This window comes from Hemitrygon akajei, chromosome 10, assembly GCF_048418815.1.
Source record: "Hemitrygon akajei chromosome 10, sHemAka1.3, whole genome shotgun sequence".
Taxonomy (NCBI): domain Eukaryota; kingdom Metazoa; phylum Chordata; class Chondrichthyes; order Myliobatiformes; family Dasyatidae; genus Hemitrygon; species Hemitrygon akajei.
In genome coordinates, this window is record NC_133133.1 from 56,136,149 (window position 1) to 56,159,672 (window position 23,524).

General features: G+C 39.6%; 1 protein-coding gene across 2 annotated transcripts in view; it reads left to right on the forward strand.

The window, feature by feature from the left end:
• f8 (coagulation factor VIII, procoagulant component) overlaps nt 1-23,524 on the forward strand; it is a 118,949-nt gene that overhangs the window by 87,892 nt on the left and 7,533 nt on the right. Inside the window, exons 16-24 of one of the 2 annotated variants that reach the window (XR_012100540.1) lie at nt 5,444-5,612; nt 6,922-7,161; nt 7,422-7,650; nt 11,861-12,043; nt 12,871-12,987; nt 13,976-14,047; nt 15,544-15,629; nt 17,721-17,876; nt 22,440-22,603. Coding sequence is in view for 1 of the 2 variants with exons in the window: in XM_073058335.1 (XP_072914436.1) it covers nt 5,444-5,612; nt 6,922-7,161; nt 7,422-7,650; nt 11,861-12,043; nt 12,871-12,987; nt 13,976-14,047; nt 15,544-15,629; nt 17,721-17,876; nt 22,440-22,584 (1,397 nt within the window). In the remaining variant the exon portion in view is untranslated. The remainder of the gene's footprint in view (nt 1-5,443; nt 5,613-6,921; nt 7,162-7,421; nt 7,651-11,860; nt 12,044-12,870; nt 12,988-13,975; nt 14,048-15,543; nt 15,630-17,720; nt 17,877-22,439; nt 22,604-23,524) is intronic. The other variant, XM_073058335.1, reaches the window with a different exon arrangement.

The following is a 23,524-nucleotide window of genomic DNA, read 5'->3' on the forward strand; positions in this document are numbered from 1 at the left end:
GTCCTCCAAAATGATAACACTGAAGAATTTAAAGTTGCTGACTCTCTCCATCTCTGATCCCCCAATGAGGACTGGCTCATGGATGTCTGGTTTTCTTTTCCTTAAGTCAAATCATCTCCTTGGTCTTGCTAACACTGAGTGAGAAGTTGCTTTTGTGGCACCACTCAGCCAAATTTTCTGTCTCCTTCCTATATGCTGATTCATCACCACCTTTGATTCAGCCAAGACAATCATGTCAACATCAAACTTGAATATGGCATTGGAGCTGTGCTTAGCCACACAGGCATAAGTGAGTAGAGCAGGAGGCTAAACACACAGCCTTGTGGTGTACCTGTACTGATGGAGATCGTGGAGGAGATATTGTTGCCAATCTGAACTGACTGGAGTCTATAAGTGAGGAAATCATGGATCTAGTTGCACAAGGAGGTACTGAGGCCAAGGTCTCAAAGTTTTTTGATTAGTTTTAAGGGGATAATAGTATTGAATGCTAAGCTGTAATTGATAATGAGCATTCTGATCACCTTTGCTGTCCTGATGTTCTAGGGTTGCAAATTGGAGTGGATTGCAGTCACTTCTTCAGCAGGAGTTGATATGTTTCATCACCAACCTCTCAAAACACTTCATCACAGTAGATGTAAGTGCAACTCTGTGATAGTCATTGAGGGAGGTTACCATGTTCTTCTTAGGCACCAGTATAATTGAAGCCTGCTTGAAGCAGGTGGGTACCTCAGACTGACAAAGCAAAAAATTAAAGATATTGGTGAAAACTCCAGTCAGTTGATCAGCACGGGTCTTTAGTATTTAACCAGGTACCCCATCTGGGCTGGATGCTTTCCATGGGTTCTCGTCATGATTTTTCAGATTCAAAGGATGCTCTCTCATCAGCCTCAGAGACTGAAATCACAGGGACATCAGGGGCTGTTGGAGTTTGTGAAGGTTCCTCTATATTAAGATGGTCAAAGTGAGCACAGGGGCCTTTGAACTTATCTGCAAGTGAAGCTTTGTTGTCACCTATGTCGCTTAGTTTCACTTTGGAAGAGGTAATAACATTCAAGCCTTGCCAAGCATCCCTCAGTGATTCAAGTTTAGTCTGGAAGTGCTACTTCGCCTGTGAGATGGCTTTCCGGAGATTGTACGTGGACCTCCTGTTCCTTACTTGGTCATCAGACCTGAATGTCACAGGTCTGGCCCTCAGCAGATTGCAGATTTCATTAAACATCCAGGGCTTCTGCTTGGGGAAGAGTAAATGATTTTCTGGGGACACATTCATCTATGACTGTTCTTATAGAGTCCAATACGACTGTGGTACATTCATTCAGATCCTCTGATGGGTCCTTGAGCACGGCCTAGTCCACCAACTTGAAACAATCCCATAGCTGCTCTTCTGCCTCCCGTGACCACCTTTTTGTAGTCTGTATCTCTGGAGCCTTGCTCTTTATCCTCTGCCTGTATGCAGGTAGGAGAAGGGCAGCCTAGTGATCGGATTTTCTGAAATGTGGACTGGACATGGAATGGTACACATTCCTTATGGCATTGGTCTATTGTGTTTGGAACCCTGGTGCTGCAGGTTATATGCTGATGATAATTGGGCAGAGGCTTCTTCAACCAAGCCTGATTGAAGTCCCCAACTATGATTTGAAATGGGTCAGGGTGGACTATCAGTTGTTTGGTGATGGTGGCTACTAATCTCTCAAGTATCTGATTACTGTGGGCTTTTGGCGGTATGTAAACTGTGGTCAGGATCATGGAAGAGGACTCTTTTAGTAAGTAGAACGGTCAGCACTTAATCATTAGATTTTCCAGGTCAGGGGAACAAGAGGATGGCAAAACCACCACTTTGAAACACCACAGAGAATTTATCATGAAACACAGATCCCACCTTTTGCCTTCTCCGAATCAGCAATTTGGTCCTTCCTGTGTATTGAGAAGCCCTTGGGTCTGATTGTCAAATCCAGTATGTTCAGAGTGAGCCATGTCTCTATGAAACACAGAACCCAGCAATTCCTCATTACCCTCTGATACAGCAATTTTGCCCTTAGGTCCTCAATCTTGTTCTCTAGTGACTGTACATTTGCTAACAGGATGCTGGGTAGAGGGGACTGTCATCCTGCTGCAATTCAGCCTGGCTTGGAGCCCCCCTCCCCCTCCCTCCCCTCCAACCATGGCGATATACCTTCGTCTGCTTAAAGGTGCCGTACCTGCATGCCTCAGAGTTAAGTCCGCGATGTCCTTCAGAAGATTGTGAAATTGGTAGTTCATTAAGATGGTTAAAAAGTACGTTGCCTAAAGGGAAATTGTATGCTGCAGATTGCAGTGAGAGTAATTAAAAAGAGATATATTTAAAAGTTTTATAAGCAGCCTGCACCACGCCGTTGTGTTACACTGGTGCCATCTTGGCTTGTTAGATAAACCAATAATATACCGTAATTACTGATTTATATCATATACAATTATATTATATTAAACATTGGAAAAAGAGCAGGAATAGGTCATTTGATAGTAAACAAATTCAATATCCTTTTGTAGAATTCTTCCCTTAGTCTTTGATCCCTCAAACCCATTGCAAAATACCTAACTCGTTCTTGAATATGTTTAATACTCAGACTTCAGCTGCTTTCTGTGGCAAAGAATTCCACGGGTTCACCTCTCTGGGAGAGGAAATTTCTTTGCAACATAGTCTCAAATAGTTTACTCAGGATGCTTCGACTGACACCCAGGCCTGAACCTCACGGCCATTAGGGACATCCTCCTGAATCCAAACTGTTCGGTCCTGTTGAATTAGGGTAGAAATACTAAATAAAGTAGCATACATTGTATATGTACCTCGCTCTACATAGATTGCATATATAGTGTTCTTCCTTCAACTGTTCAACAAACAGATCTTTAGCAAAAATATGGTGTAGTCTGCTTTCACATTTATTGCTGCAAATCATTTGAATAAGATGCTAGACAGGTACTTGTCCTTCTTCCTGAATGGTCCTGTCATTTGTGTCTATTGGCTGCATGATGTGTGTGTGTGTTTTTTACTTTCTTTGCGCTACGGTCTTTCTTTTTATTAATTGGGTTTTCCGGGTTTCTTGTTTGTTGGCTGCCTGTAAGCAAACAAATCTCAATGTCCGTCATTTATAATTTCATTGATAGTAAATGTACTTTGATTTGATGGTTAAACCACATTTGAAATGCCACCTTACAGAGAGAACGTGCAGGCTTTGGTGAGGGTGCAGAAGAGGTTCGGCAGGATGCTGCCTGGATTAGAGGATATGATCAATGAAGAGAGATTGTATAAATTCCTTACCTGCCCATCACCTCCCTCTGGTGCTCCCCTTTCTTCCAAGACCTTTTGTCCTCTCCTATCATGTTTTCCCTTCTCCAGACCTTTTTCTCCTTTCACCAATCAATTTCCCAGCTCTGTACTTCACCCCTCCCCCGTCCCAGTTTCACCTATCATCTACCTTATGTTTTATCTTCCCCTCCCCCCCCCCCCACCTTCCTACTCCGATTTCGACCTTTTTGCTCCAGAGCTGATGGTCTCCGCCCAAAACATCGACTGTTTACTCTTTTCAATAGCTGCTGCCTGGCCTGCTGAGTTCCTCCAGCACTATGTGTGTGTTGGTTGGGTAAACTTGGTTCATTTTCTTTGGAACATTGAAGGCTGGGGAGACACCTGATAGAAGCTGGTAAAATGATGAGAGGCATAGATCATGTAGGCAGGATACTTTTCCCAAGGTATAAAAGTCAAATACTTGAACAGATGAGAGGGGAAAGTTTAAAGGAGTTGTGTGGGGTAAGGTTTTGTTTACACAGAGACTGGTAGGTGCCTGGAACACAGTGGTAGGGATTGTGGAGGAACCAGACATGGCAGTGACATTTAAGAAGCATTTAATCACACACATGAACGTGCAGGGAATGAAGGAATATGAATCACGTACAAGAAGATGGGTTCAGTGCAATTTGGCGTCATGGTGGGATGAAAGGTGTGTTGCTGTGCTATCCTGCTGAACGTTAGTTTCCCATGTTCTGAGAAACATCACTAAATACAGCAAACAAGTTAGTACAAGCTCCTGCTCAGGAAACCTTACATGTAGTTGTTGCAGTCAGTATCAGAACATGTGATTGCAGCCCAATTCACTCAGATCCATTTAAAGAAAGGGATGAAATCAATAGATTCTGTGGCTAAGTACGTTTTATACTTTTTTAGTGCTTTTTAATACTTTGCATTCACAGAAGAGGATCATGGTTGTTTTTAAGAGAGCTTTGCAATGGAATTTTGGCAGTGTACTAATGTATTTGAGGAAGAGATATGCAATTTCATGACTTGATAGAGGTATATTGGGTGATAAGAGGCACTGATAGAGTGTAAAGTCTGCACCTTTTTCCCCAAGGCAGAAATGACGAATACAGGAGGGCACAATTTTAAGGTAATTGGAGGAAATTATAGGAGTATGTCAGAAGTAGTTTTTTTTAATACAGAGAATAGCTGCTGGGGTGATGATAGGGTCATTAGAGAGGCATTAGACTGCATGGGAGACATCTAAGAAGTTCTGAGAAAATTGGAGAGTTGTGCGGGAGGAAAGTGTTAGATTGATCCTGGAGCAGGTAAAAAGTCAGCACAACATCGTGGGCTGAAGAATCGGTACTGTCCTGTACAGTTCTACATTCTGTGTCAGTGTGGTCAGTATTGCAACGTGTGAAGTGTGGCCACCAGTCATCACACTAGAAATTCCTTCAAACAACAAATTGAAAATGAGCAGGTAATTTCTTTTTAATGATGCTGGGGGAGTCATTGGCTAGGCATCATAAAATAGCTCTTGTTTTCCAAGCTGTCTGAGATGTTTAAAATCCTTGTGAACAAGCTTGAGGAGCTTCAGTTTAAAACCTCAACCAAAAGGTGGCACATTCAGCAATGGAGCATTTTCTCAGTCCTTTATCTTTGTGCTCAGATTGATGGACTGTGACTCATTCCACCAGATGATTAATAAAGATGTAAGTGTTTGCATCAGAGAAATCTGCTAATGGACAAATGTGGTTAGTTAGAAATAAAACTCAATTGTTTTCAACTTATTTATTAAATATGTTGATATGTAATACTGGAAGCTGTTAAGTTGTTAAACTCCATTCTACAGTCAATTGTAGAGAACTCTGTCTGTGGTCATCTTGATTATGGATTGTTTGGGGCTAAAGACCCCAGATTCACTGAATCAAATCAGGTAAAAACATGAACTCAAGGAGGTATGTAGAAAGGTTGATAAAGTTTACTTATGAATTGTATTTTAAATATGAGCTGGGTAGTTATGTTATCTATCATGTATAAAACTGTATTGCAGCTACTCTCAGGATATTTATGATATTTTATAGAAATAATTGCAGCTACAGTCATTAATGCCTTGAACTGAGGTAAATAACATCACCTTAATATCATATTTAACGTGCCAATGTTATGTAGCTGGAAACAGAAATCACAGAGGCGAATACTTGGCAGTAAATTCAAGAAGGCAGTGTTTATCCAATATAAAGACAGCATGTTCAAACAACCTGTGATCCGTGGAGAAAACGAAAAGCACTTGGGCATTCTTGGACCTGTTATCAGTGCCGAGATCAATGACATAATTGTGGTGAGTCAATAGCTAAAAAAGAATGTGTAGATTTGTGAGTGAGATTTTTTTAATGCTCATTTATTGCCTCAGGATTGAGTTGAACATTAAACTGAACTTCAGGAGATCCATCAACCTCGCTGTGACCTTACTGTCTACCTGCACTGCACTATGCACTGTAACATTTATTCTGCACTCTGTTACTGTTTTACTTGGTACTACCTCAACGCACCATTGTAATGAATTGATCTGTATGGACACGTTTTTCACTATACCTCAGTCCATGCAATACTAATAAAGCAATAAAAGTCCTTTCTTCTGTTTTGAACCATTTCCCTCTATGGCTTTTCCTCCCCAGTTCCAGCACTCATTCTCTTAGTACCTCTTACTAATCATCTGTTTACAGTTTCACCCAAGCAACAAACTTCAGCTCTTCAGCTCAGATTAAGTAAGGTGTGGATCAAATCTGCCTTAATATTGTCAGAGCACTGCTTGTATAAAGCTACCTGTTTATAAAAAGCTGAACACTATCAACCAACCATTACTTTTTGTTGTAGCTCCTAAGTGCACAGGAAATGTGGGAAGACTTATAAAGATGCAGATGTCCCAAACATATGAAGTTTCCCAGTGCCGTTTCTACATTCTGTACATGAGCAGCCATGAGATTATTCTGTTTGCTGTTTGGTTCAACCAATATGAACTAAATTTATTATTTCCAAATGCATTGATCCTCTAGATCCATCTAAGTACCAAAATTATTATCAGATCTTATCATACTGAAAATAACATGGTGAATTCCAAGAATCGAAAGCCTGCAGCTGTGACATCAAGTCTTAAAAAGAAATGAAGTAGAGAGGTAACTTAGTGCGAGGAATAAGTGATGTATTTAATGAGAATCAAAATGAAGACAGAGAACAGTCACTTATTAATGCCTAATCCAGATAATAATCATGCACTAATGTCAATGCTCTGAGTTTTTATCAGCACGCAACAGCAGAATTAGAATGATGGCTAATATTTGCCAAGAAGCTACAACCGGGAGACTTGACTTAAATGAATTTTCAGTCGTAAGTTGTGGACCTTCTTTAAAAGAAGGACAAATATAAGAGAGTCATGCTGTGAATATTGTTCGGCACGACAAGCCTTTGTAATGTACGTGCTAATTCAGAAGAAAGGGAGATCATTCTAGATGATCATTTTACAAGAAAGCAGAACGCAATCTATGAATAAGGTGTTCTTTTTGTTTGAAAAATGCATTAAGTGTAACAGAGGAAAACTCTGAGTAAAATGTCATTGCTCTAATTCTTGACGTAAAATTTTATTCACATAGGTGAAGTTCAAGAACATGGCCTCCAGACCCTTTTCTATTCACGCTCATGGTGTACCACGTGAATTACCAAATGAATATGTATTTGAAGAGAAAGAGTTGAAAGACTGGCCAAGAAAGGAAGAAAATATTGTTAATCCAAATGAAACAAAGAAATACATTTGGCGTGTAACAAAGGGATCAGCACCCACTGATAAGGAATTTGACTGCAAAGCCTGGTCATATTACTCAGATGTCAACCCAGTAAGTTCATCCACCATTGCAAGAAGTTTATTGTTTAATTCCATTGCAGACTATATTAGTTAGTCTTCTGGCTTGTGCTTATGGGGGAATTCAAAGAAGTTTCAACTTCAGTCCCTTGAATTAGCTTTAACTCAACTAAACTTCAGCATCCTCTATTAACAAACGCTTACTTCACTTCAGAATTTCCAATGACGTGCCAAACTAACTAAATGGCACGGGCTACAATATCAGAGTCACATTGTGTTGTTTCTTCTAATCAGGAACGAGACATCCACACAGGGTTGATTGGTCCTTTGATCATCTGTAAAACAGGGACGTTGCACAAGATCTCACATGGGATATCAAAGATTCAGGAATTCTCTTTGCTTTTCATGACTTTTGATGAAACCAAAAGCTGGTACTTAGAAGATAACATCCATACGTTCTGCAGTTCTCCATGTTATCTCAAACGAGAGAGCACTGTGTTTCAAAACAGTATGAAATTTCATGGTAAGATTCCATCAGTTGATTTCAGCTTTTGCGAAAGAGTGATTGTCTTATTCCTGACAAAATCCTTGACTACAAAGTATAAAATCACGTAGTAAGTTCTTAGTAAGCAAATACCATACTAGACTTTATTCCTTGAGGGGTCGAATTAAAGGGAAGCTATGCAAAGTCCTGGTTATATCATATCTGGAGAAATATGTAAAATTCTTGAGAGTTATGCAGAACTTTGATGTCATCAAATGTAAGGTTACCACGAGCAGTTACAGAAACTGGGTTTATATTCACTGACATTTTGGAGGCCTAAGTGGGGATTAGGTTCAGGATTTTAGAGTTTGGAAACATTTTGCACATGAGAGACGTTGACCTGACAATCAGAGCAAGCCCATTCGAGACAGATGTTATGAAATATTTACAAATGTATAAAATTCTATCCTCCAAAAATGTAGAAATGAGTAACTTTAACTCTGAGATGGATTACCAGAAGATTTGAAATGGGTGCAAAGATATACTGTATTAATGCATTTGCATGGGGCCTTACTGATACCTCATCTGGAGTGTGATGCAAAATTTTGTTCCTCAGCTAAGAAAAAGTTGATCTTGACATAGAGGGAGTGGAGCAAAGATTCACTAGTTTGTTCCTGGCATGTGGGTTTGTTATAGATGGAACGATTGAATTGAATAGGATGGTATGCTCTAAAGATCAGGTGAATGGAATGAGATCTTATTAAAATATTTAAAGTCCTTACAGAGTTTATCTGGCTGGATGCAAGGGGTTTTTTTCCCTGGCTGAGGAGTAAGAAGAAGGAGGCAGAGTTTTAGAATAAGAGTTTTAGACTGAAGAGAAGAGGAATTCCTTTGCTCAGAAAGTTCAATTTGGAATTCTGTATCTCAGGGTGGTAGTTATGCCAATGTTCATTCAAAAAAGTGATAGATTTTTGGACATAAGGGAACTGATGGATATGGGGAGAGCATTGGAAAATGGTACTGATTAAAATTTAGACAATGTCTTAATGAGGGAATAGGTTTGAAAGGCTGGATGGCCTACTCCTGCTCCCATTTCTCATGTTTATAGATTGCTAAAGGTATTAAGATTTTCAGGGCTGTGTTGGACAAATAGAATGGGTTGCAAATCAGCCACAAATTAATCTCATTGACAGAAAATCCTGTGGGGCTGAGAAGTTGTAAATTCTTCTTGTGCCTGTAATTACAAGTAATCATAGTGGTGAGAAAAGCATCTTTTCTACTGTCTGTTGCTGTGAGGCATGAAGCTCAAATCAAGTCAAGGCAAGTCACTTTTTATTGTCATTTCGACCATAAACTGCTGGTACAATACACAGTAAAAACGAAACAACGTTCCTCCAGGACCCTGGTGCTACAGGAAACAACACAAAACTACACTAGACTATGTGAGCCCGCACAAGGCTACACTAGACTACATAAAACAACATAAAAACTGTACTAGACTACACACCTGCACAGGACTACATAAAGTGCACAAAACAGTGCAGTGCAGTACAATAATTAATAAACAAGACAATAGGCACAGTAGAGGACAAATTTCAATATAATAATAAATGATGTAGATGTCAGTCTAGACTCTGAGTATTGAGGAGTCTGATGTCTTGGGGCAAGAAACTGTTGCATAGTCTGGTTGTGAGAGCCCGAATGCTTCGGTACCTTTTCTCAGATGGCAGAAGGGAGAAGAGTTTGCATGAGGGGTGTGTAGGGTCCTTCACAATGTTGTTAGCTTTGCGGGTGCAACGCGTAGTGTAAATGTCTGTAATGGCGGGAAGAGAGACCCCGATGATCTTCTCAGCTGACCTCACTATCCACCTGACATCTCAAAGCTATGATGTCATTAATGACCAAGTAGCCAAACAAATGAATAGATTTGTACATTGCTTGCTACACAGCTTTTAGTGTACTGTACTTTCTAAATAAATCACACCTCCTTGGGTTGAAGGTACAGATAAACATGTATTCCCATTTTAATATGACCAGCTTGCAACTCCATTTTAGTTATCATTTTTTAGTTTTCATTTACATTAACAAAAGAATATTCTGAAATATCAAAAGTCATTATGTAATCTGCAAACAAATAAATGAATCTTGAATTTTTTTACATACAAAGGTAGAACTTTTTAACAAAAAGTTATTCGAGTTCATTATTTTGCAAATGGTGAGGGTTAAAATACTTGGCATGCACAACAAGCGAATCATGCGCACAATGAGTGACAGAGGAGAATAAGAAAGAAGATGAAAAAAGTTATCAACCTTTTCAGATCATTTGTCAAATTACTTTATATAAACTATATCATTATTTTATCTTGATTTTATAATTAAGATGACTGTTGAAAGTATATATTTTTCCTAATTCTTTAGTGCAGTCTAATCAGTTTCTCACAGTTAAATCAAGTTTAACTATCATTCAAACCATACAAAGATACAGCTGAATGAGACAGCGTTCCTCTATGGTACTGCCCCTTTCCTGCCACTGTTAATGAGTAGATTGTCTAACTCATCCTTACTTCAACTGGCTGCATCATTACGCAGTCACTAAACTAGACAAATGATTGAGTTCCACCTTCTTCAAGTCAGTAGACCCCATTGTAACTCCCCTCAGCATTTGTTTTTTAGAATCCTTCCAGTGGACGCAGGTAAGAATACAGAGGAAAGTTACTAGAATGTTGCTTGGATTGAAAGACTTCAGTTATGTAGAAAGATTAGAGAGGCTGGGTTGTTTTATCTGGAGCAGAGGATGCTGAAGGGTGATTGGACAGAAGTATTTAAGAATGTGTCAGGCATAGAAGGGACGCATAGATATTTCCCATGGTAAAACAAGGCAGCCTAGGTTTAAAGTGACAGGAAGGCATCTTAATGTCAATCTTAGGGTGTTATTTTTACACAGAAAGTAATAGATAACTGGAATGCTCAACCAGAGGAGGAGGTAGAATCAGATGCAGTTAACACATTTAAGACGTATTTAGACAGACACAGAATCAGACAAGGCATTGAAAGGTGTAGTCTAAATCAGGGGTTCCCAACCTCAGGTCCACAGGCAACGGCCCCCCCCCCCCCCCCACGCTCTCAGTGGTACTGGTCCATGGCATTAAAAAGGTTGGGAACCCCTGGTCTAAGTGCAGGCAAATGAGTTTAGTGTGGATGGGCAAGAAGGCATGGATGTGGTCAACACACACAAAGTGCTGGAGGAACTCAATAGGAGAGGAATAAACAGTTGGCATCTTGGGTTCCTTTCACCAGGGCTTGGTGTAGATGAGCAAAAAGACATGGATGTAATCGACCTGTTTCAGTGCCATAGTGTTTTTATTGAACCATGATAGGATTCATATTATAAAGAACTAAGTAACATGGGATAGCTTGGAAGTTGCAAAGATCTCCATTGGATTATGGTGCACAGGAGAATGGATCAAACCACTGTCACAAGGAATCATGGCTAAGAAAACTGTATTTTTTGGGAATAAATCTCAGTGCAAAGCTAGTTGCCAAAGCACAGGATTTCTCCAAAGGTCTCAGCTATCCCATATTCATTGTATTTTCATTGTCATTTTTAGGAATATTGACAATGTCTTTTTGAAAGAAAATATTTAAATTAAAACTATTTTACCATACGTTCTTGGTTTATTTTTATTCACACTTCTACACAATGATTATAGAATAAATTAACAGCTATTAAGTTAAACATCAGCCAAGCATTAAAGTAAAATAAAGTATGTGCAAGGAAAAATTCTCAAGACATTGATTGGCAGAAAACTGGAGCCCAAATATACTCAAAAGAATCCGATACGTTTCCTTCAAAGCCCACATGAACTCAATTATTACAAGAAGGGATGATAAATGCATTTAACTAATTTTTTGTATGCACTTGCCAATAGGGTACCTTGAAGGATAACCTTTTCCTAACATTGAGCAGACTACCAAAAAACATAGTAATGTTTCAGATTTTGTCACTTGCCCAACCTTGAGGGCCAGTCTCCTTGTTTTTTGAAAAAATTGGAGCATGCACTCTACCAGAGTGATAGGAACTCTGACGATCCAATTCAATGGCAGTAAATTAACTTGCTGGTGGTCAAAGACATAATAGTAGTAATGTGAGCTTTTGAAAGTCTTTAACTTGCTGAACCATTGATCATAGCTGTAGCTTAGCATCCATCCAGTAACATTGCTTTAATTCTTACCTTGATTTCCCCTGTAGCGATCAATGGACATGTGGCAGAAACACTACCAGGCCTGGTAATGGCACAGAATCGGTTAGTTCGCTGGTATCTGCTAAGCATTGATGGATCTGCTGATATTTACAGTGTGCATTTCCATGGACAGCCTTTTATAATGAAAAGAGCCAAAATGCACAGGATGGGAGTTTACACGTTACTGCCTGGTGGGTGCATCATAACATAACATCTAACCTTCAAGTCATTGCTATCATATTAGTTGTACTCTGTGATGCCCCCCTTATCTCTTATGACACTGTGCACTGATATACCCTGTGTTTTTTACACAGTTTATTACACACATTTATACATTTATGTGTGTAATCTGCCACATAAATGTCAACATTCCTGGATTAGACAGAAAATTGTGTTATTTCCCTAACAACAGATTCTTCACTCTCTTCCCAGAACATCAGATTTCATTTAGTATGTTGAATCAGACAAACGATCTGATGAACCAGTACTGAAGTTTTGGAGAACTTGGTTTGCTATCTATCTCTTTTATCAATATTCCCAGATTTCTGATATTGAAACTTTAGGAACTTTAGGAGAAGTGAAAGAAATTAATGATCCACATGACTTGAAAACTTTACGTATTGGTATCAATTCAAAGAAATTCAGGTTACACTGGACTTCTGGTGCCCAAATGACAAGGTGTAGAGGAAGAAATAAAATTGGCCCAGGATTCTACTGATCATCACAATTCTGAATCCAATAGGGTAAAGGAACACAAATATTAACAGAGAGTAGGTTCAACCTTTGCTACATTACCCAATAAATACTCAATAATAAGCAAACTGGGTCTGTTGGTGAAGGGAAATGAGTACCGTATCTAGACTCAAAAGAGAAGTAAATCTCTACAAGAGAAGGAAGGTAGTGGAGGGAGGAAAAATAGCAATATGATTGTGTTATTGCAAAGTATTCTTGATGTTTGTAGTTTTGTCCTTTATATTTGTTAATTAAATAAAAATGTTTAATGTGCTAATTATCACAGGCTTATTTGGAACCATTGAAATGAACCCAACAAAAGTGGGCTACTGGCTTTTGGACTGCGAGACAGCTGAACATCTGCAGAAAGGGATGCGAGCCATCTTCCTAGTCTATAACTCCCGTGGGTATTAATTTCTCTTGTTAGTCATGAGCATGGGGGACAAATTAGGATAAATAACAAAATGTTAAAATAATTAACACATTGTATCATTTTCTGAGTAAGAATGAGATTGAGTAAACATAGTATTCCCCAAAACTTTTTCTCCTTTTCAATTTGTTGCTCAGGAACTGCTCAGCAGATCATGCAGCATCTGTGGAAAGAGAAACAGTTGAAATTTCAGCTCCAGGTTCCTTCCTGTTCTATTGATGGTCATGGACCTGAAATGATAACTGTTTCTGCTTCCACAGATGTTGCCCGACCTGGTGAGTGTTCTGTGTAGTATCTTCAGTTTTTATTTCTGGTTTTCAACAGCAGTAATTTTTTATATAATTTACAGTACATACACTTTAAAGACTTCTGTTGATTCTGATATTATACAGTGATCTTCCTTTCCCCTCTTAAGGCTGCGGCAATGTACCATAAGTTTTCATTCAGACGAAACAAAAGACGACCATGTTGCTTTCTCCCAGAGTGATGTATTAAGCCAGTGGAGAAGTTTGCAAATGGATTACCGGTAGTTATCTAATGGGACTACAACGAATGTTCTTCTCCTAGGCATTACCAGCCTGTTGATGTAGGATAATGTTATCAGCTCTTATTACCCACACTACAGTACCTTCCTGATCAATACTCTTCAACTTAACATCAGCCTAAGATCAAAACTAAAACTAAGGATACAATTTTATCCACAGGTGTTCTAATCTAAAGCTACAATGTTTAGTGGTATTAACAAGTTATTTAGCAAAACATGGTTTTCCCAGAATCTTCAAGCTAACTCTCATAGAGATGTTAAACCTCCCTTCTGAGGGGAGACAATTCCCATTTATAAGCCACTGAAATGAATTTAAATCACATTTTGAATCTGGTTTCCCATCAAGAAAGGCATAGAGCAGCACAATGGTTCAGCATGCAGACTGTAATTAATCTGACAGTGTTATTCATGTTTCAGAATGCAAAGAGCCCCTGGGTCTTGAAGACGGAAGAATAGCAGATACGCAGCTCACAGCTTCTGACCACATAGGTCAGTGAACACTAAAGTTCTATTTTTAACCAGATTGAATTGTTCCAGCAGGGTGGGAAGTGAGATGGTAATGGTGTTTACAGAAAGAAAGTGGGTGACTCAGAACTAATGAAAAGCAGTTTAACCTCAGGTGACTGCACTGCAAATGCATAATCACCTGAATCTCAGTTGATATGCTGCATTGCACAGAAACTTCTTTTGTTTGTGCCTGTACAGATGCCAAGCTCCAAGTCACTGCTGACTCATCCCCTGAGCAGATGAGAATGTGAGCCTTACACTCAACATTAACAAAACAACCTGCCCCCACAAGACAACGCAGATCTTTCCTAATAAAGGTTCATGGCATGATTCTAAAAATGGGCAACTTCCCACATATTGGAAACTGCCACTCAGCAAAGCCAAGCTTGATGTTGGAATTCAACACCCTCACTGTGTCAGCATAGTCCTTGGTCAATTGAGGAAAAAGGAATGTAGAAATTAAGACCTCAGGCACAAAGTTTACAGTGGTCCTTGTCCTCATGAAAGATCTCACCAGCATTATCCCTGTGAAAGATCATCCAGCTTCACTGGAAGAATAAGCCAACTAACATCAGTGTTCTCTTTACATGGTTTTTAATCATTGTTAATCATTATTTCAGAATTAAATGTGATAAAGTTATTTATAATATCTTGCAATCCATATTCAGGTTCAGAAACAAAATCAGAATCAAGTTTGCTATCTTATAAGACATAAAATTTGTTGCTTTGGGGCAGCATGGACCAAATACATAAAATACTATAAACTACAAAATAAGTAAATAGTTCCAAAGTGGAACAGTGAGGTAGTGTTCATGAGTTCATGGACCGTTCAGAATCTGATGACAGAGGGGAAGAAGCTGTCATTGAGTGTGGGTCTTCAGATAGCTAAAAAGATCCAGATGATACCAGCTCCTGGAATAAGAACATTTTCCTCTCATCCCATTCTATTTTCTATCCGTCACTTTAAATTTCTGTCACTTGCCCCTGAATCTACTAATGAGGACGTCCTCGCTCTATTCACCCGACCTTAATCCATCACGATTTTTAACGAGCTGTAGCAACATTCTGTCATGTAATTGTAACTGCAATGCCTTATTCCCTAGAACCATTGTAGGAAATCAAATGGGAAACTTCTCAAAAGCTTTCACATTATTCTTAATATCTGAGAGACAGAATTGGTATCCATTGATGAAGCCCAGGATTCCATATGCTATCTACTTTCGAAGATATTTGCATTAGCATACCCTCACCAATGCTATCATCTTGCTTCTGTTTTGTAATTGCACCATTTAACAAGTCAGAGTTGGTAATGATGTTATATGACCATTTCTGCTTCAAATTACAAATTGAATTATATGTCACTTGTATCTCTTTAAAAGTCAGCTGATTATCTCACATTACTTCATGATCTTTCTCCAACTAGCAAGTTACAGAAGGTTTGATAAAGAAGCTAAGATTTTCTTTTCTGAATTTTATAGGGAGCTGGGCACCTCAATTAGCAAGGTTGCATAATTCTGCATTTACTAATGCGTGGCGAGGAAAAGGAGGGCGACCATGGATTCAGGTAAAATTGATGACAGTAGAATATACGGATTATATTTATTTATTTAACTATGGTTAAACTATTATGTGAACCTGCAACCACAACCTGAATTCATCACAAATCTTTCCAACTTGCTATTATAGATAACACATAATATCAAATTGTTAATTTGATATGCGAATGATCCTAGTGGCTGCAGCTAAAAGAAACTGCTTACTTTAAGAATAAGACAAAATGTTTTCCTTTTTTGAAATTGGAAGTTTGAAGAAGTCAGGTTCATTGATGCAGAGTGCCACGATAGTTTTACAGGAGAAAGAACAATGTACACTGTACATGCAGCAGAACTGATTAATTTGTTAAAAGAACTATTTATTACCCAAGATTCCTTTTTACTGTGTATTTGCTGATCCACCATACATTGCAAGAACAATGATGTAAGTTACAGGCTTTTATCTGCACAAAAATGCTCTCTTTTTGTTTCTTTGTGTAGCTTAAGACGGTAACATTTATTAAAGGAAGTAAACATTTATTGACAGAAGTAAGCATTTTTCGTCCATTGTGATTCAACTTCAATGAAAAATGAAGAAACTCAGTGTGAGTCGCGGTTTTCTTCCAGCTCATGATGCAGCAATGCATGGAACAGCTTGAACATGCATAGTAGTGTCTAAATCTTGAGCACCTTTGCAAACGTCCCAGAGCAGGGGAATGACCCTGCCATTCACAGACAGCTGATGACAACTGCATTTTACAGCTGAGCACCCTTAACTGCATTTTACAGGAGAACCTGTAAAAGGTGCTGACAAATTGCATCTCCATCTGGTATGAGAGCAATCAAGCGTCAGACTAGAAGTCCCTACAGCTGAGAGGGTCGTAGGGGTCTCCCTATCATCCATTAGGGACCTTAGTATTATTAAGGATTTCACCCATCCATCCAGCATCCTCTTTAACTTTCTACCATCAGGCAGGAGACTACGATGCATAAAAACAAGAACAGTTGGAATGAGAACGTTTCGTCCCCCCCAGCCATTAGGTTTCTGAACTCTGCCACATCACATTCGAGGTGTCACTGGTTAATCTGTTCCATACCTTACAATATTTAATATTAACACACTTTAGTTTGTTATTTATGTGTGATTCATCTGCGGAGTTTATCCTTACCTTCATAAATTATCATATACTATGTGTGTTATGTGTAGTTCTGTGCTTTACACCCTGGTTCGAAGAAATGTTGTCTCATTTCTATTTACATTATATAGTTATATATGTTACATGCACATATGTAGTTAAATGACAATAACCTTGACTGGACTTGACTTGACTTTGGAGGACTGCTTCATTGATTTGGAAGGCAGCTATACATGCAGTTCCCAGCCCTTAGGATCTTGGCACTTGAAGCGATCGGTAAATAAATAAATAATGTATTTGGATCTCCTTCAGACCTATCCATGCAGCAACCAATTCAGAGAGACCCTTTAAAATAAATCCTTCTAAACCAATCTGCAGTGGCTGGCCAATGCTCCAGCCCCTTTACCTGCCTCCCAGCCCAATAGCCGACGATCTTGGCAAGACTCTCACCCCTTATTTCTCCACCTCAACTCTCTGTCTACTTTGACCTAATTATAGTAGCAGGCACCCACACAAAATGCTCATGGTCCTGACAGACACTGATAGTCTAATGTGTCTAAGCATACACCATTTTGTTTCTAAGCATTTTACACTCAGTAATGCAAGGGAACACAAGCATGGTGGTTAGGCACTAGTGCTGCGTTCCTACTCATATCAATAAATTTAATATTACTCCCAAAAATACTTGGTGTGTTTGTAGAAAAGCAATTCCATTCTTCAAAGATCACCCTTCAAAATACAGAATTTATGAGCTCTGAGAAGATACTTCAAGGAACAGCTTTTCTTTAAGTAACAAAAACCAAAGAAATCACGGTGTGTTTGAATTCCTAGACATAGATGTCTTACACCCACACTTGTTTCTTCAACTTATGATGAATCATAGATATTTGCTGATGCAGTCCACATAAATAGTTTGTTTGGATTTAAAACATTTTGACAATATGCATCTTTCAGTTTCTTTAATGACTTTTAATCATGTCTTCACAGGTTGATTTAAAAAAAACTATGTTGATTCATGGGATAATTACCCAGGGAGCACGACATATCCTTAGACATTACTTTGTTGATCATTTCTATATCTCCTACAGTCTGGACACCCATACGTGGAAAAATTACAAAAGCAATACCTCTTTAGACGTACAAGTAAGTACCTTTATTGCGCATGGCAAAAGCAGATTGAACTGAAGCTCTGCAGCAACTCAGACTGAGTCAGAATTTCACAGATCCCAAATGATCATGGAACTCAATCCCTTTTAAAAGTGGCCTTTGTGGGAGATTTGCTATGTAGACAGAGCCGAGTGAATGAATGTTGATCGGATTTCACAGTCAATCACATACCACATAAACACGTGTTGTCCAACTGAATGTCTAAAACCCTGGCTTTGTTAGCTACACAAAAACTAACCCGAGGTCTCCTGACTTGAAGCAAGGTATCAGTTAAAATCCTTACAGTATGAAGAGAACTGAGAAGAATTCAGAGGGCCAAAAGAAAGTTTTGTACTTCAAGTGAAGTTGTTAGCAAAGTTCAAAGTAAATTTATTATCAAAGTACATTATGTAACCACATATAACCCTGGGATTCATTTCCTTGTGGGTATACACAATAAATCCATAATAGAATCTATGAAAGACCACACCAACATAGATGATCAACCAGTGTGCAAAAGACATCAAATTGTGCATATACAAAAAGAAAGAAATAATAAATAAATAGATAGATAGATAGATAGATAAATAACAGGTAGGAAAAGGGGGGAGGTCAGGGAGTTAGGAAGAAAGTTGAGTAGTAATTACTACCTTGACGAAGGTAGTAATCTCGGGATTACTGCCTGTGCCGTGTGTCAGTGAGAATAGGAATAGGATGAGGTGGAGTATAAATGTGTGGCTGAGGGATTGGAGCAGGGGGCAGGGATTCAGATTTCTGGATCATTGGGACCTCTTTTGGGGCAGGAGGCTGTACGAAAAGGATGGGTTGCACTTGAATCCCAAGGCAAATATCCTGGTGGGGAGGTCTGCTATGGCAATTGGGGAGAGTTTAAACTAAAATTGCTGTGGGGTATGAACCAAACTAAAGAGATGGAGGAAGGGGCGGTTGGCTCACATATAGAGAAAGGTTGTAGACAGTGCAAGAGGGAGGATAGGCAGATGATAGAGAAGGCGCTCAGACCGATGATTTAAGATGTGCCTACTTTAGTACGAGGAGTATTATGAACAAAGCGGATCAGCTTAGAGCGTGGATCAGCACTTGGAGATATGATGTTGTGGCCATTACAGAGACTTGGATGGCTCAAGGGCAGGAATGGTTACTTAGAGTGCCAGGCTTTAGATGTTTCAGAAAGGACAGGGAGGGAGGCAAAAGAGGTGGGGGCATAGCACTGTTGATCAGGGATAGTGTCACAGCTGCAAAAAAGGAGGAAGTCATGGAGAGATTGTCTACAGAGTCTCTGTGGGTGCAAGTTAGGAACAGCAAGGGGTCAATAATTCACAGGGTGTTTTTATAGCCCACCCAATAGTAACAGGGAGCAGCTAGCAAGACAGATACTGGAAAGGTGTAATAATAACAGGTTGTCATGGTGGGAGATTTTAATTTTCCAAATATTGATTGGCATCTCCCTAGGGCAAGAGGGTTAGATGAGATGGAGTTTGTTAGATGTGTTCAGGAGGGTTTCTTGACACAATATGTAGATAAGCCTACAAGAGGAGAGGCTGCACTTGATTTGGTATTGGGAAATGAACCTGGTCAGGTGTCAGATCTCTCAGTAGGAGAGCATTTTGGAGATAGTGATCACAATTCTATCTCCATTACCATAGCATTGGAGAGGTATTGGAACAGATAAGTTGGGAAACCGTTTAATTGGAGTAAGGGGAAATATGAGGCTATCAGGCAGGAACTTGGAAGCATAAACTGGGAATAGATGTTCTCAGGGAAATATACGGCAGAAATGTGACAAATGTTCAGGGGATATTTGCGTGGAGTTCTCCATAGGTACGTTTCAATGAGACAGGGAAAGGATGGTAGGGTACAGGAACCATGGTGTACAAAGGCTGTTATAAATCTAGTTAAGAAGAAAAGAAAAGCTTATGAAAGGTTCAAAAAACTAGGTAATGATAGAGATCTAGAAGATTATAAGGCTAGAAGGAAAGAGCTTAAGAATGAAATTAGGAGAGGCAGAAGGGGCCTTAGTGGACAGGATTTAGGAAAACCCCAAGGCAGTCTACAAGTACGTGAAGAGCAAGAGGATAAGACATGAGAGAATAGGACTAATCAAGTGTGACAATGGAAAATGTGTGTATGGAATCGGAGGAGATAGCAGAGGTACTTAATAATTACTTTGCTTCAGTATTCACTACAGAAAAGGTTCTTGGCGATTGTAGGGATGACTTACAGCGGACTGAAAAGCTTGAGCATGTAGATATTAAGAAAGAGGATGTGCTGGAGCTTTTGAAAAGTATCAAGTTGGATAAGTCACTGGGACCAGACGAGATGTAGCCCAGGCTACTGTGGGAGGCATGGGAGGAGATTGCTGAGCCTCTGGCAATGAATTTTGCATCATCTTTGGGGATGGGAGAGGTTCCGAAGTACTGGAGGGTTGCGACTATTGTTCCCTTATTGAAGAAAGGGAGTAGAGATAGCCCACAAAATTATAAACCACTGAGTCTTAATTCAGTGGTTGGTAAGCTGATGGATAAGACACAGAGAGGCATGATTTATGAACATTTGGAGAGGCATAATATGATTAGGAATAGTCAGCATGGTTCTGTCAAAGGCAGGTCTTGCCTTACGAGCCTGATAGAATTTTTTGAGGATGTGACCAAACACATTGATGAAGGTAGAGCAGCAGATGCAGTGTATATGGATTTCAGCAAGGCATTTCACAAGGTACCCCATGTAAGGCTTATTGAGAAAGTAAGGAGGCATGGGATCCAAGGGGGCATTGCATTGTGGATCCAGAACTGGCTTGCCCACAGAAGGCAAAGAGTGGTTGTAGACAGGTCATATTCTGTATGGAGGTAAGTTACCAGTGGGGAGCCTCAGGGATCTGTTCTGGGACCCCTACTCTTTGTGATTTTTATAAATGACCTGGATGAGGAAGTCAAGGGATGGGTTAGTAAGTTTGCTAATGATACAAATGTTGGGGGTCTTGTGGACAGTGTGGAGGGCTGTCAGATGTTATAGTGGGACATTGATAGGATGCAAAACTGGGCTGAGAAGTGACAGATGGATTTCAACCTAGATAAGATAGATAGATAGATACTTTATTCATCCCCATGGGGAAATTCAACTTTTTTTCCAATGTCCCATAAGTGTGAAGTGGTTCATTTTGGTAGGTCAAATATGATGGCAGAATATAGTATTAATGGTAGGACTCTTGGCAGTGTGGAGGATCAGAGGGATCTTGGGGCCTGAGTCCGTAGGACACTCAAAACTGCTGTGCAGTTTGACTCTGTGGTTGAGAAGGCATACAGTGTATTGGCCTTCATCAATCATGGGATTAAGTTTAGGAGCTGAGAGGTAATGTTGCAGCTATATAGGTCCCTGGTTAGACCCCACTTGGAGTACTGTGCTCAGTTCTAGTCGCCTCACTACAGGAAGAATGTGGAAGCCATAGAAAGGGTGCAGAGGAGATTTTCAAGGATGTTGCCTGGATTGGGGAGCATGCCTTATGAGAATAGATTGAGTGAACTTGGCCTTTTCTCCTTGGAGCAACGCAGGATGAGAGGTGACCTGATAGAGGTGTATAAGATGATGAGAGGCATCGATCGTATGGATACTCAGAAGCTTTTTCCCACAGCTGAAATGGCTAACATGAGAGGGCACAGTTTTAAGATGCTTCAAAATAGGTACAGAAGAAATGTCAGGGTAAGTTTTTTTATGCAGAGAGTGGTGAGTGCGTGGAATGGGCTGCCGGTGATGGTGGTGGAGGTGGATACGATAGGGTCTTTTAAAAGACTCTTCGATAGGTACATGGAGCTTAGAAAGATAGAGGGCAATGGGTAACCCTAAGTAATTTCTAAGATAAGGACATGTTGGCACAGCTTTGTGGGCCGAAGGGCCTGTATTGTGCTGTAGGTTTTCTATGTGTCAGTGTTTCTAACATGAGATGAAAAGTCCTTGAAAGTGAGTCCATTGGTTGTGGGAACATTTCAATGAGGGGGCAAGTGAATTTGAGTGAAGTTATCCCCGTTGTTTCAAGAGCCTGATGGTTGAGGGGTAGTAACTGTTCCTGAACTTGGTTGTGTGGATCCTGAAGCCACTTTAAATCATTTAAAAATATTATTATAGCAATACCAGAATGGACTGGATCAAACAATTTTATACTTATTAACCAGATCTCTAGTTTCATAATCATTTTTCCCTCTGACACAGAGGGATCATGTGCCATTCATTGCATATATGTTGGCTCAAAAAGCAATCCTACTCCTCAATTAATTTTCCCTGGAACTTATTCTCCCCATATTCACCCACCTACATAACAAGCAATTTAAAGCGACCAATTTATATACCAACTTGCACTGATTTGGGATGTGGAAGGAAACCCACATTATCATATGCAAATTCCACACAAATAGCGCCGGAGGTCAGGATCAACTCAGGTGGCCGGATATGTGAGGTAGTAATTGTATTAGCTATACCCTATGCCACTAGAAAAAAACCCGAAGTGTATCTCGTACAAAGTTTTACATTTTGTTTTTCTTTAATTCTTAGATATTTAAAGGAAACGTTGATGGAACTGGGCAAGTGAAGAATTATTTCAATCCGCCGATCATAGCTCAGTATGTCAGAGTATATCCAAAACCAAACGGAGGGCCGCTGGCACTACGAATGGAGTTGCTGGGTTGTGACCTGCAGAGTGAGTTCATTAAGGAAAGGTGATGATTGAAAGTATGAGGAAAAGAGATTCAGGCATATTGCCAAGCACTTTTAAAAGCTAAAACTAAGAAGGAAGAGTTAGAAGAAAAATGCAGTGCCTATAAAAAGTATTCACCCTCCCCTTTGGAAGTTTTCATGTTTTATTGTTTTACAACCTTGATTGACAGTGACTTAATTTGCTTTTTTGACACTGATCAACAGAAAAAGACTTGTGTCAAAGTGAAAACAGATCTGTACAAAATGATCTAAATTAATTACAAATGTAAAACACAAAATGACATACCAAAGCATCACTGGTACAGCCAATTAGTTTTAAAAGCCACAGTATGAGATTAGAGATCTGTTTTTGGAGACCTGTGTGCAGTAAAGGTGTTTCAATCGATTGTAGTAAAAATACACCTGTATCTGGAAAGTCCAATTATTGGTGAGTCAGTAGCATGGCAAAAGCTGCACCATGAAGACAAAAGAACACTCCAAGCAACTCAGCAAAAAGGTTATTGAAAAGCACAAGTCAGGAGATGGACACAAGAAAATTTCCAAGTCACTGAATATCCTTCGGAGTACAGTAGAGTCAATCATCAAGAAATGGAAAGGATATGACATTACTGTAAATCTACCTAGAGCAGCCCATCCTCAAAAACTAAGTGACTGTGCAAGAAGGGGACTAGTGAGGAAGGCTACCAAGAGACCTGTGACAACTCAGGAGGAGTTACCAGCTTCAGCGGCTGAGATGGGAGAGACTGTACATGCAACAACTGTTGCCCAGGTGCTTCACCAGTCGCACCTTGATGGGAGAGTGGCAAAGAGAAAGCTATTGTTGAAAAAAACTTACCATGAAATCTTGGTTAGAGGTTGGCAGAAGGCATGTGGGAGATTCTGAATTCAGCTGGAAGAAGGTTCTATGATCTGATGAAACCAAA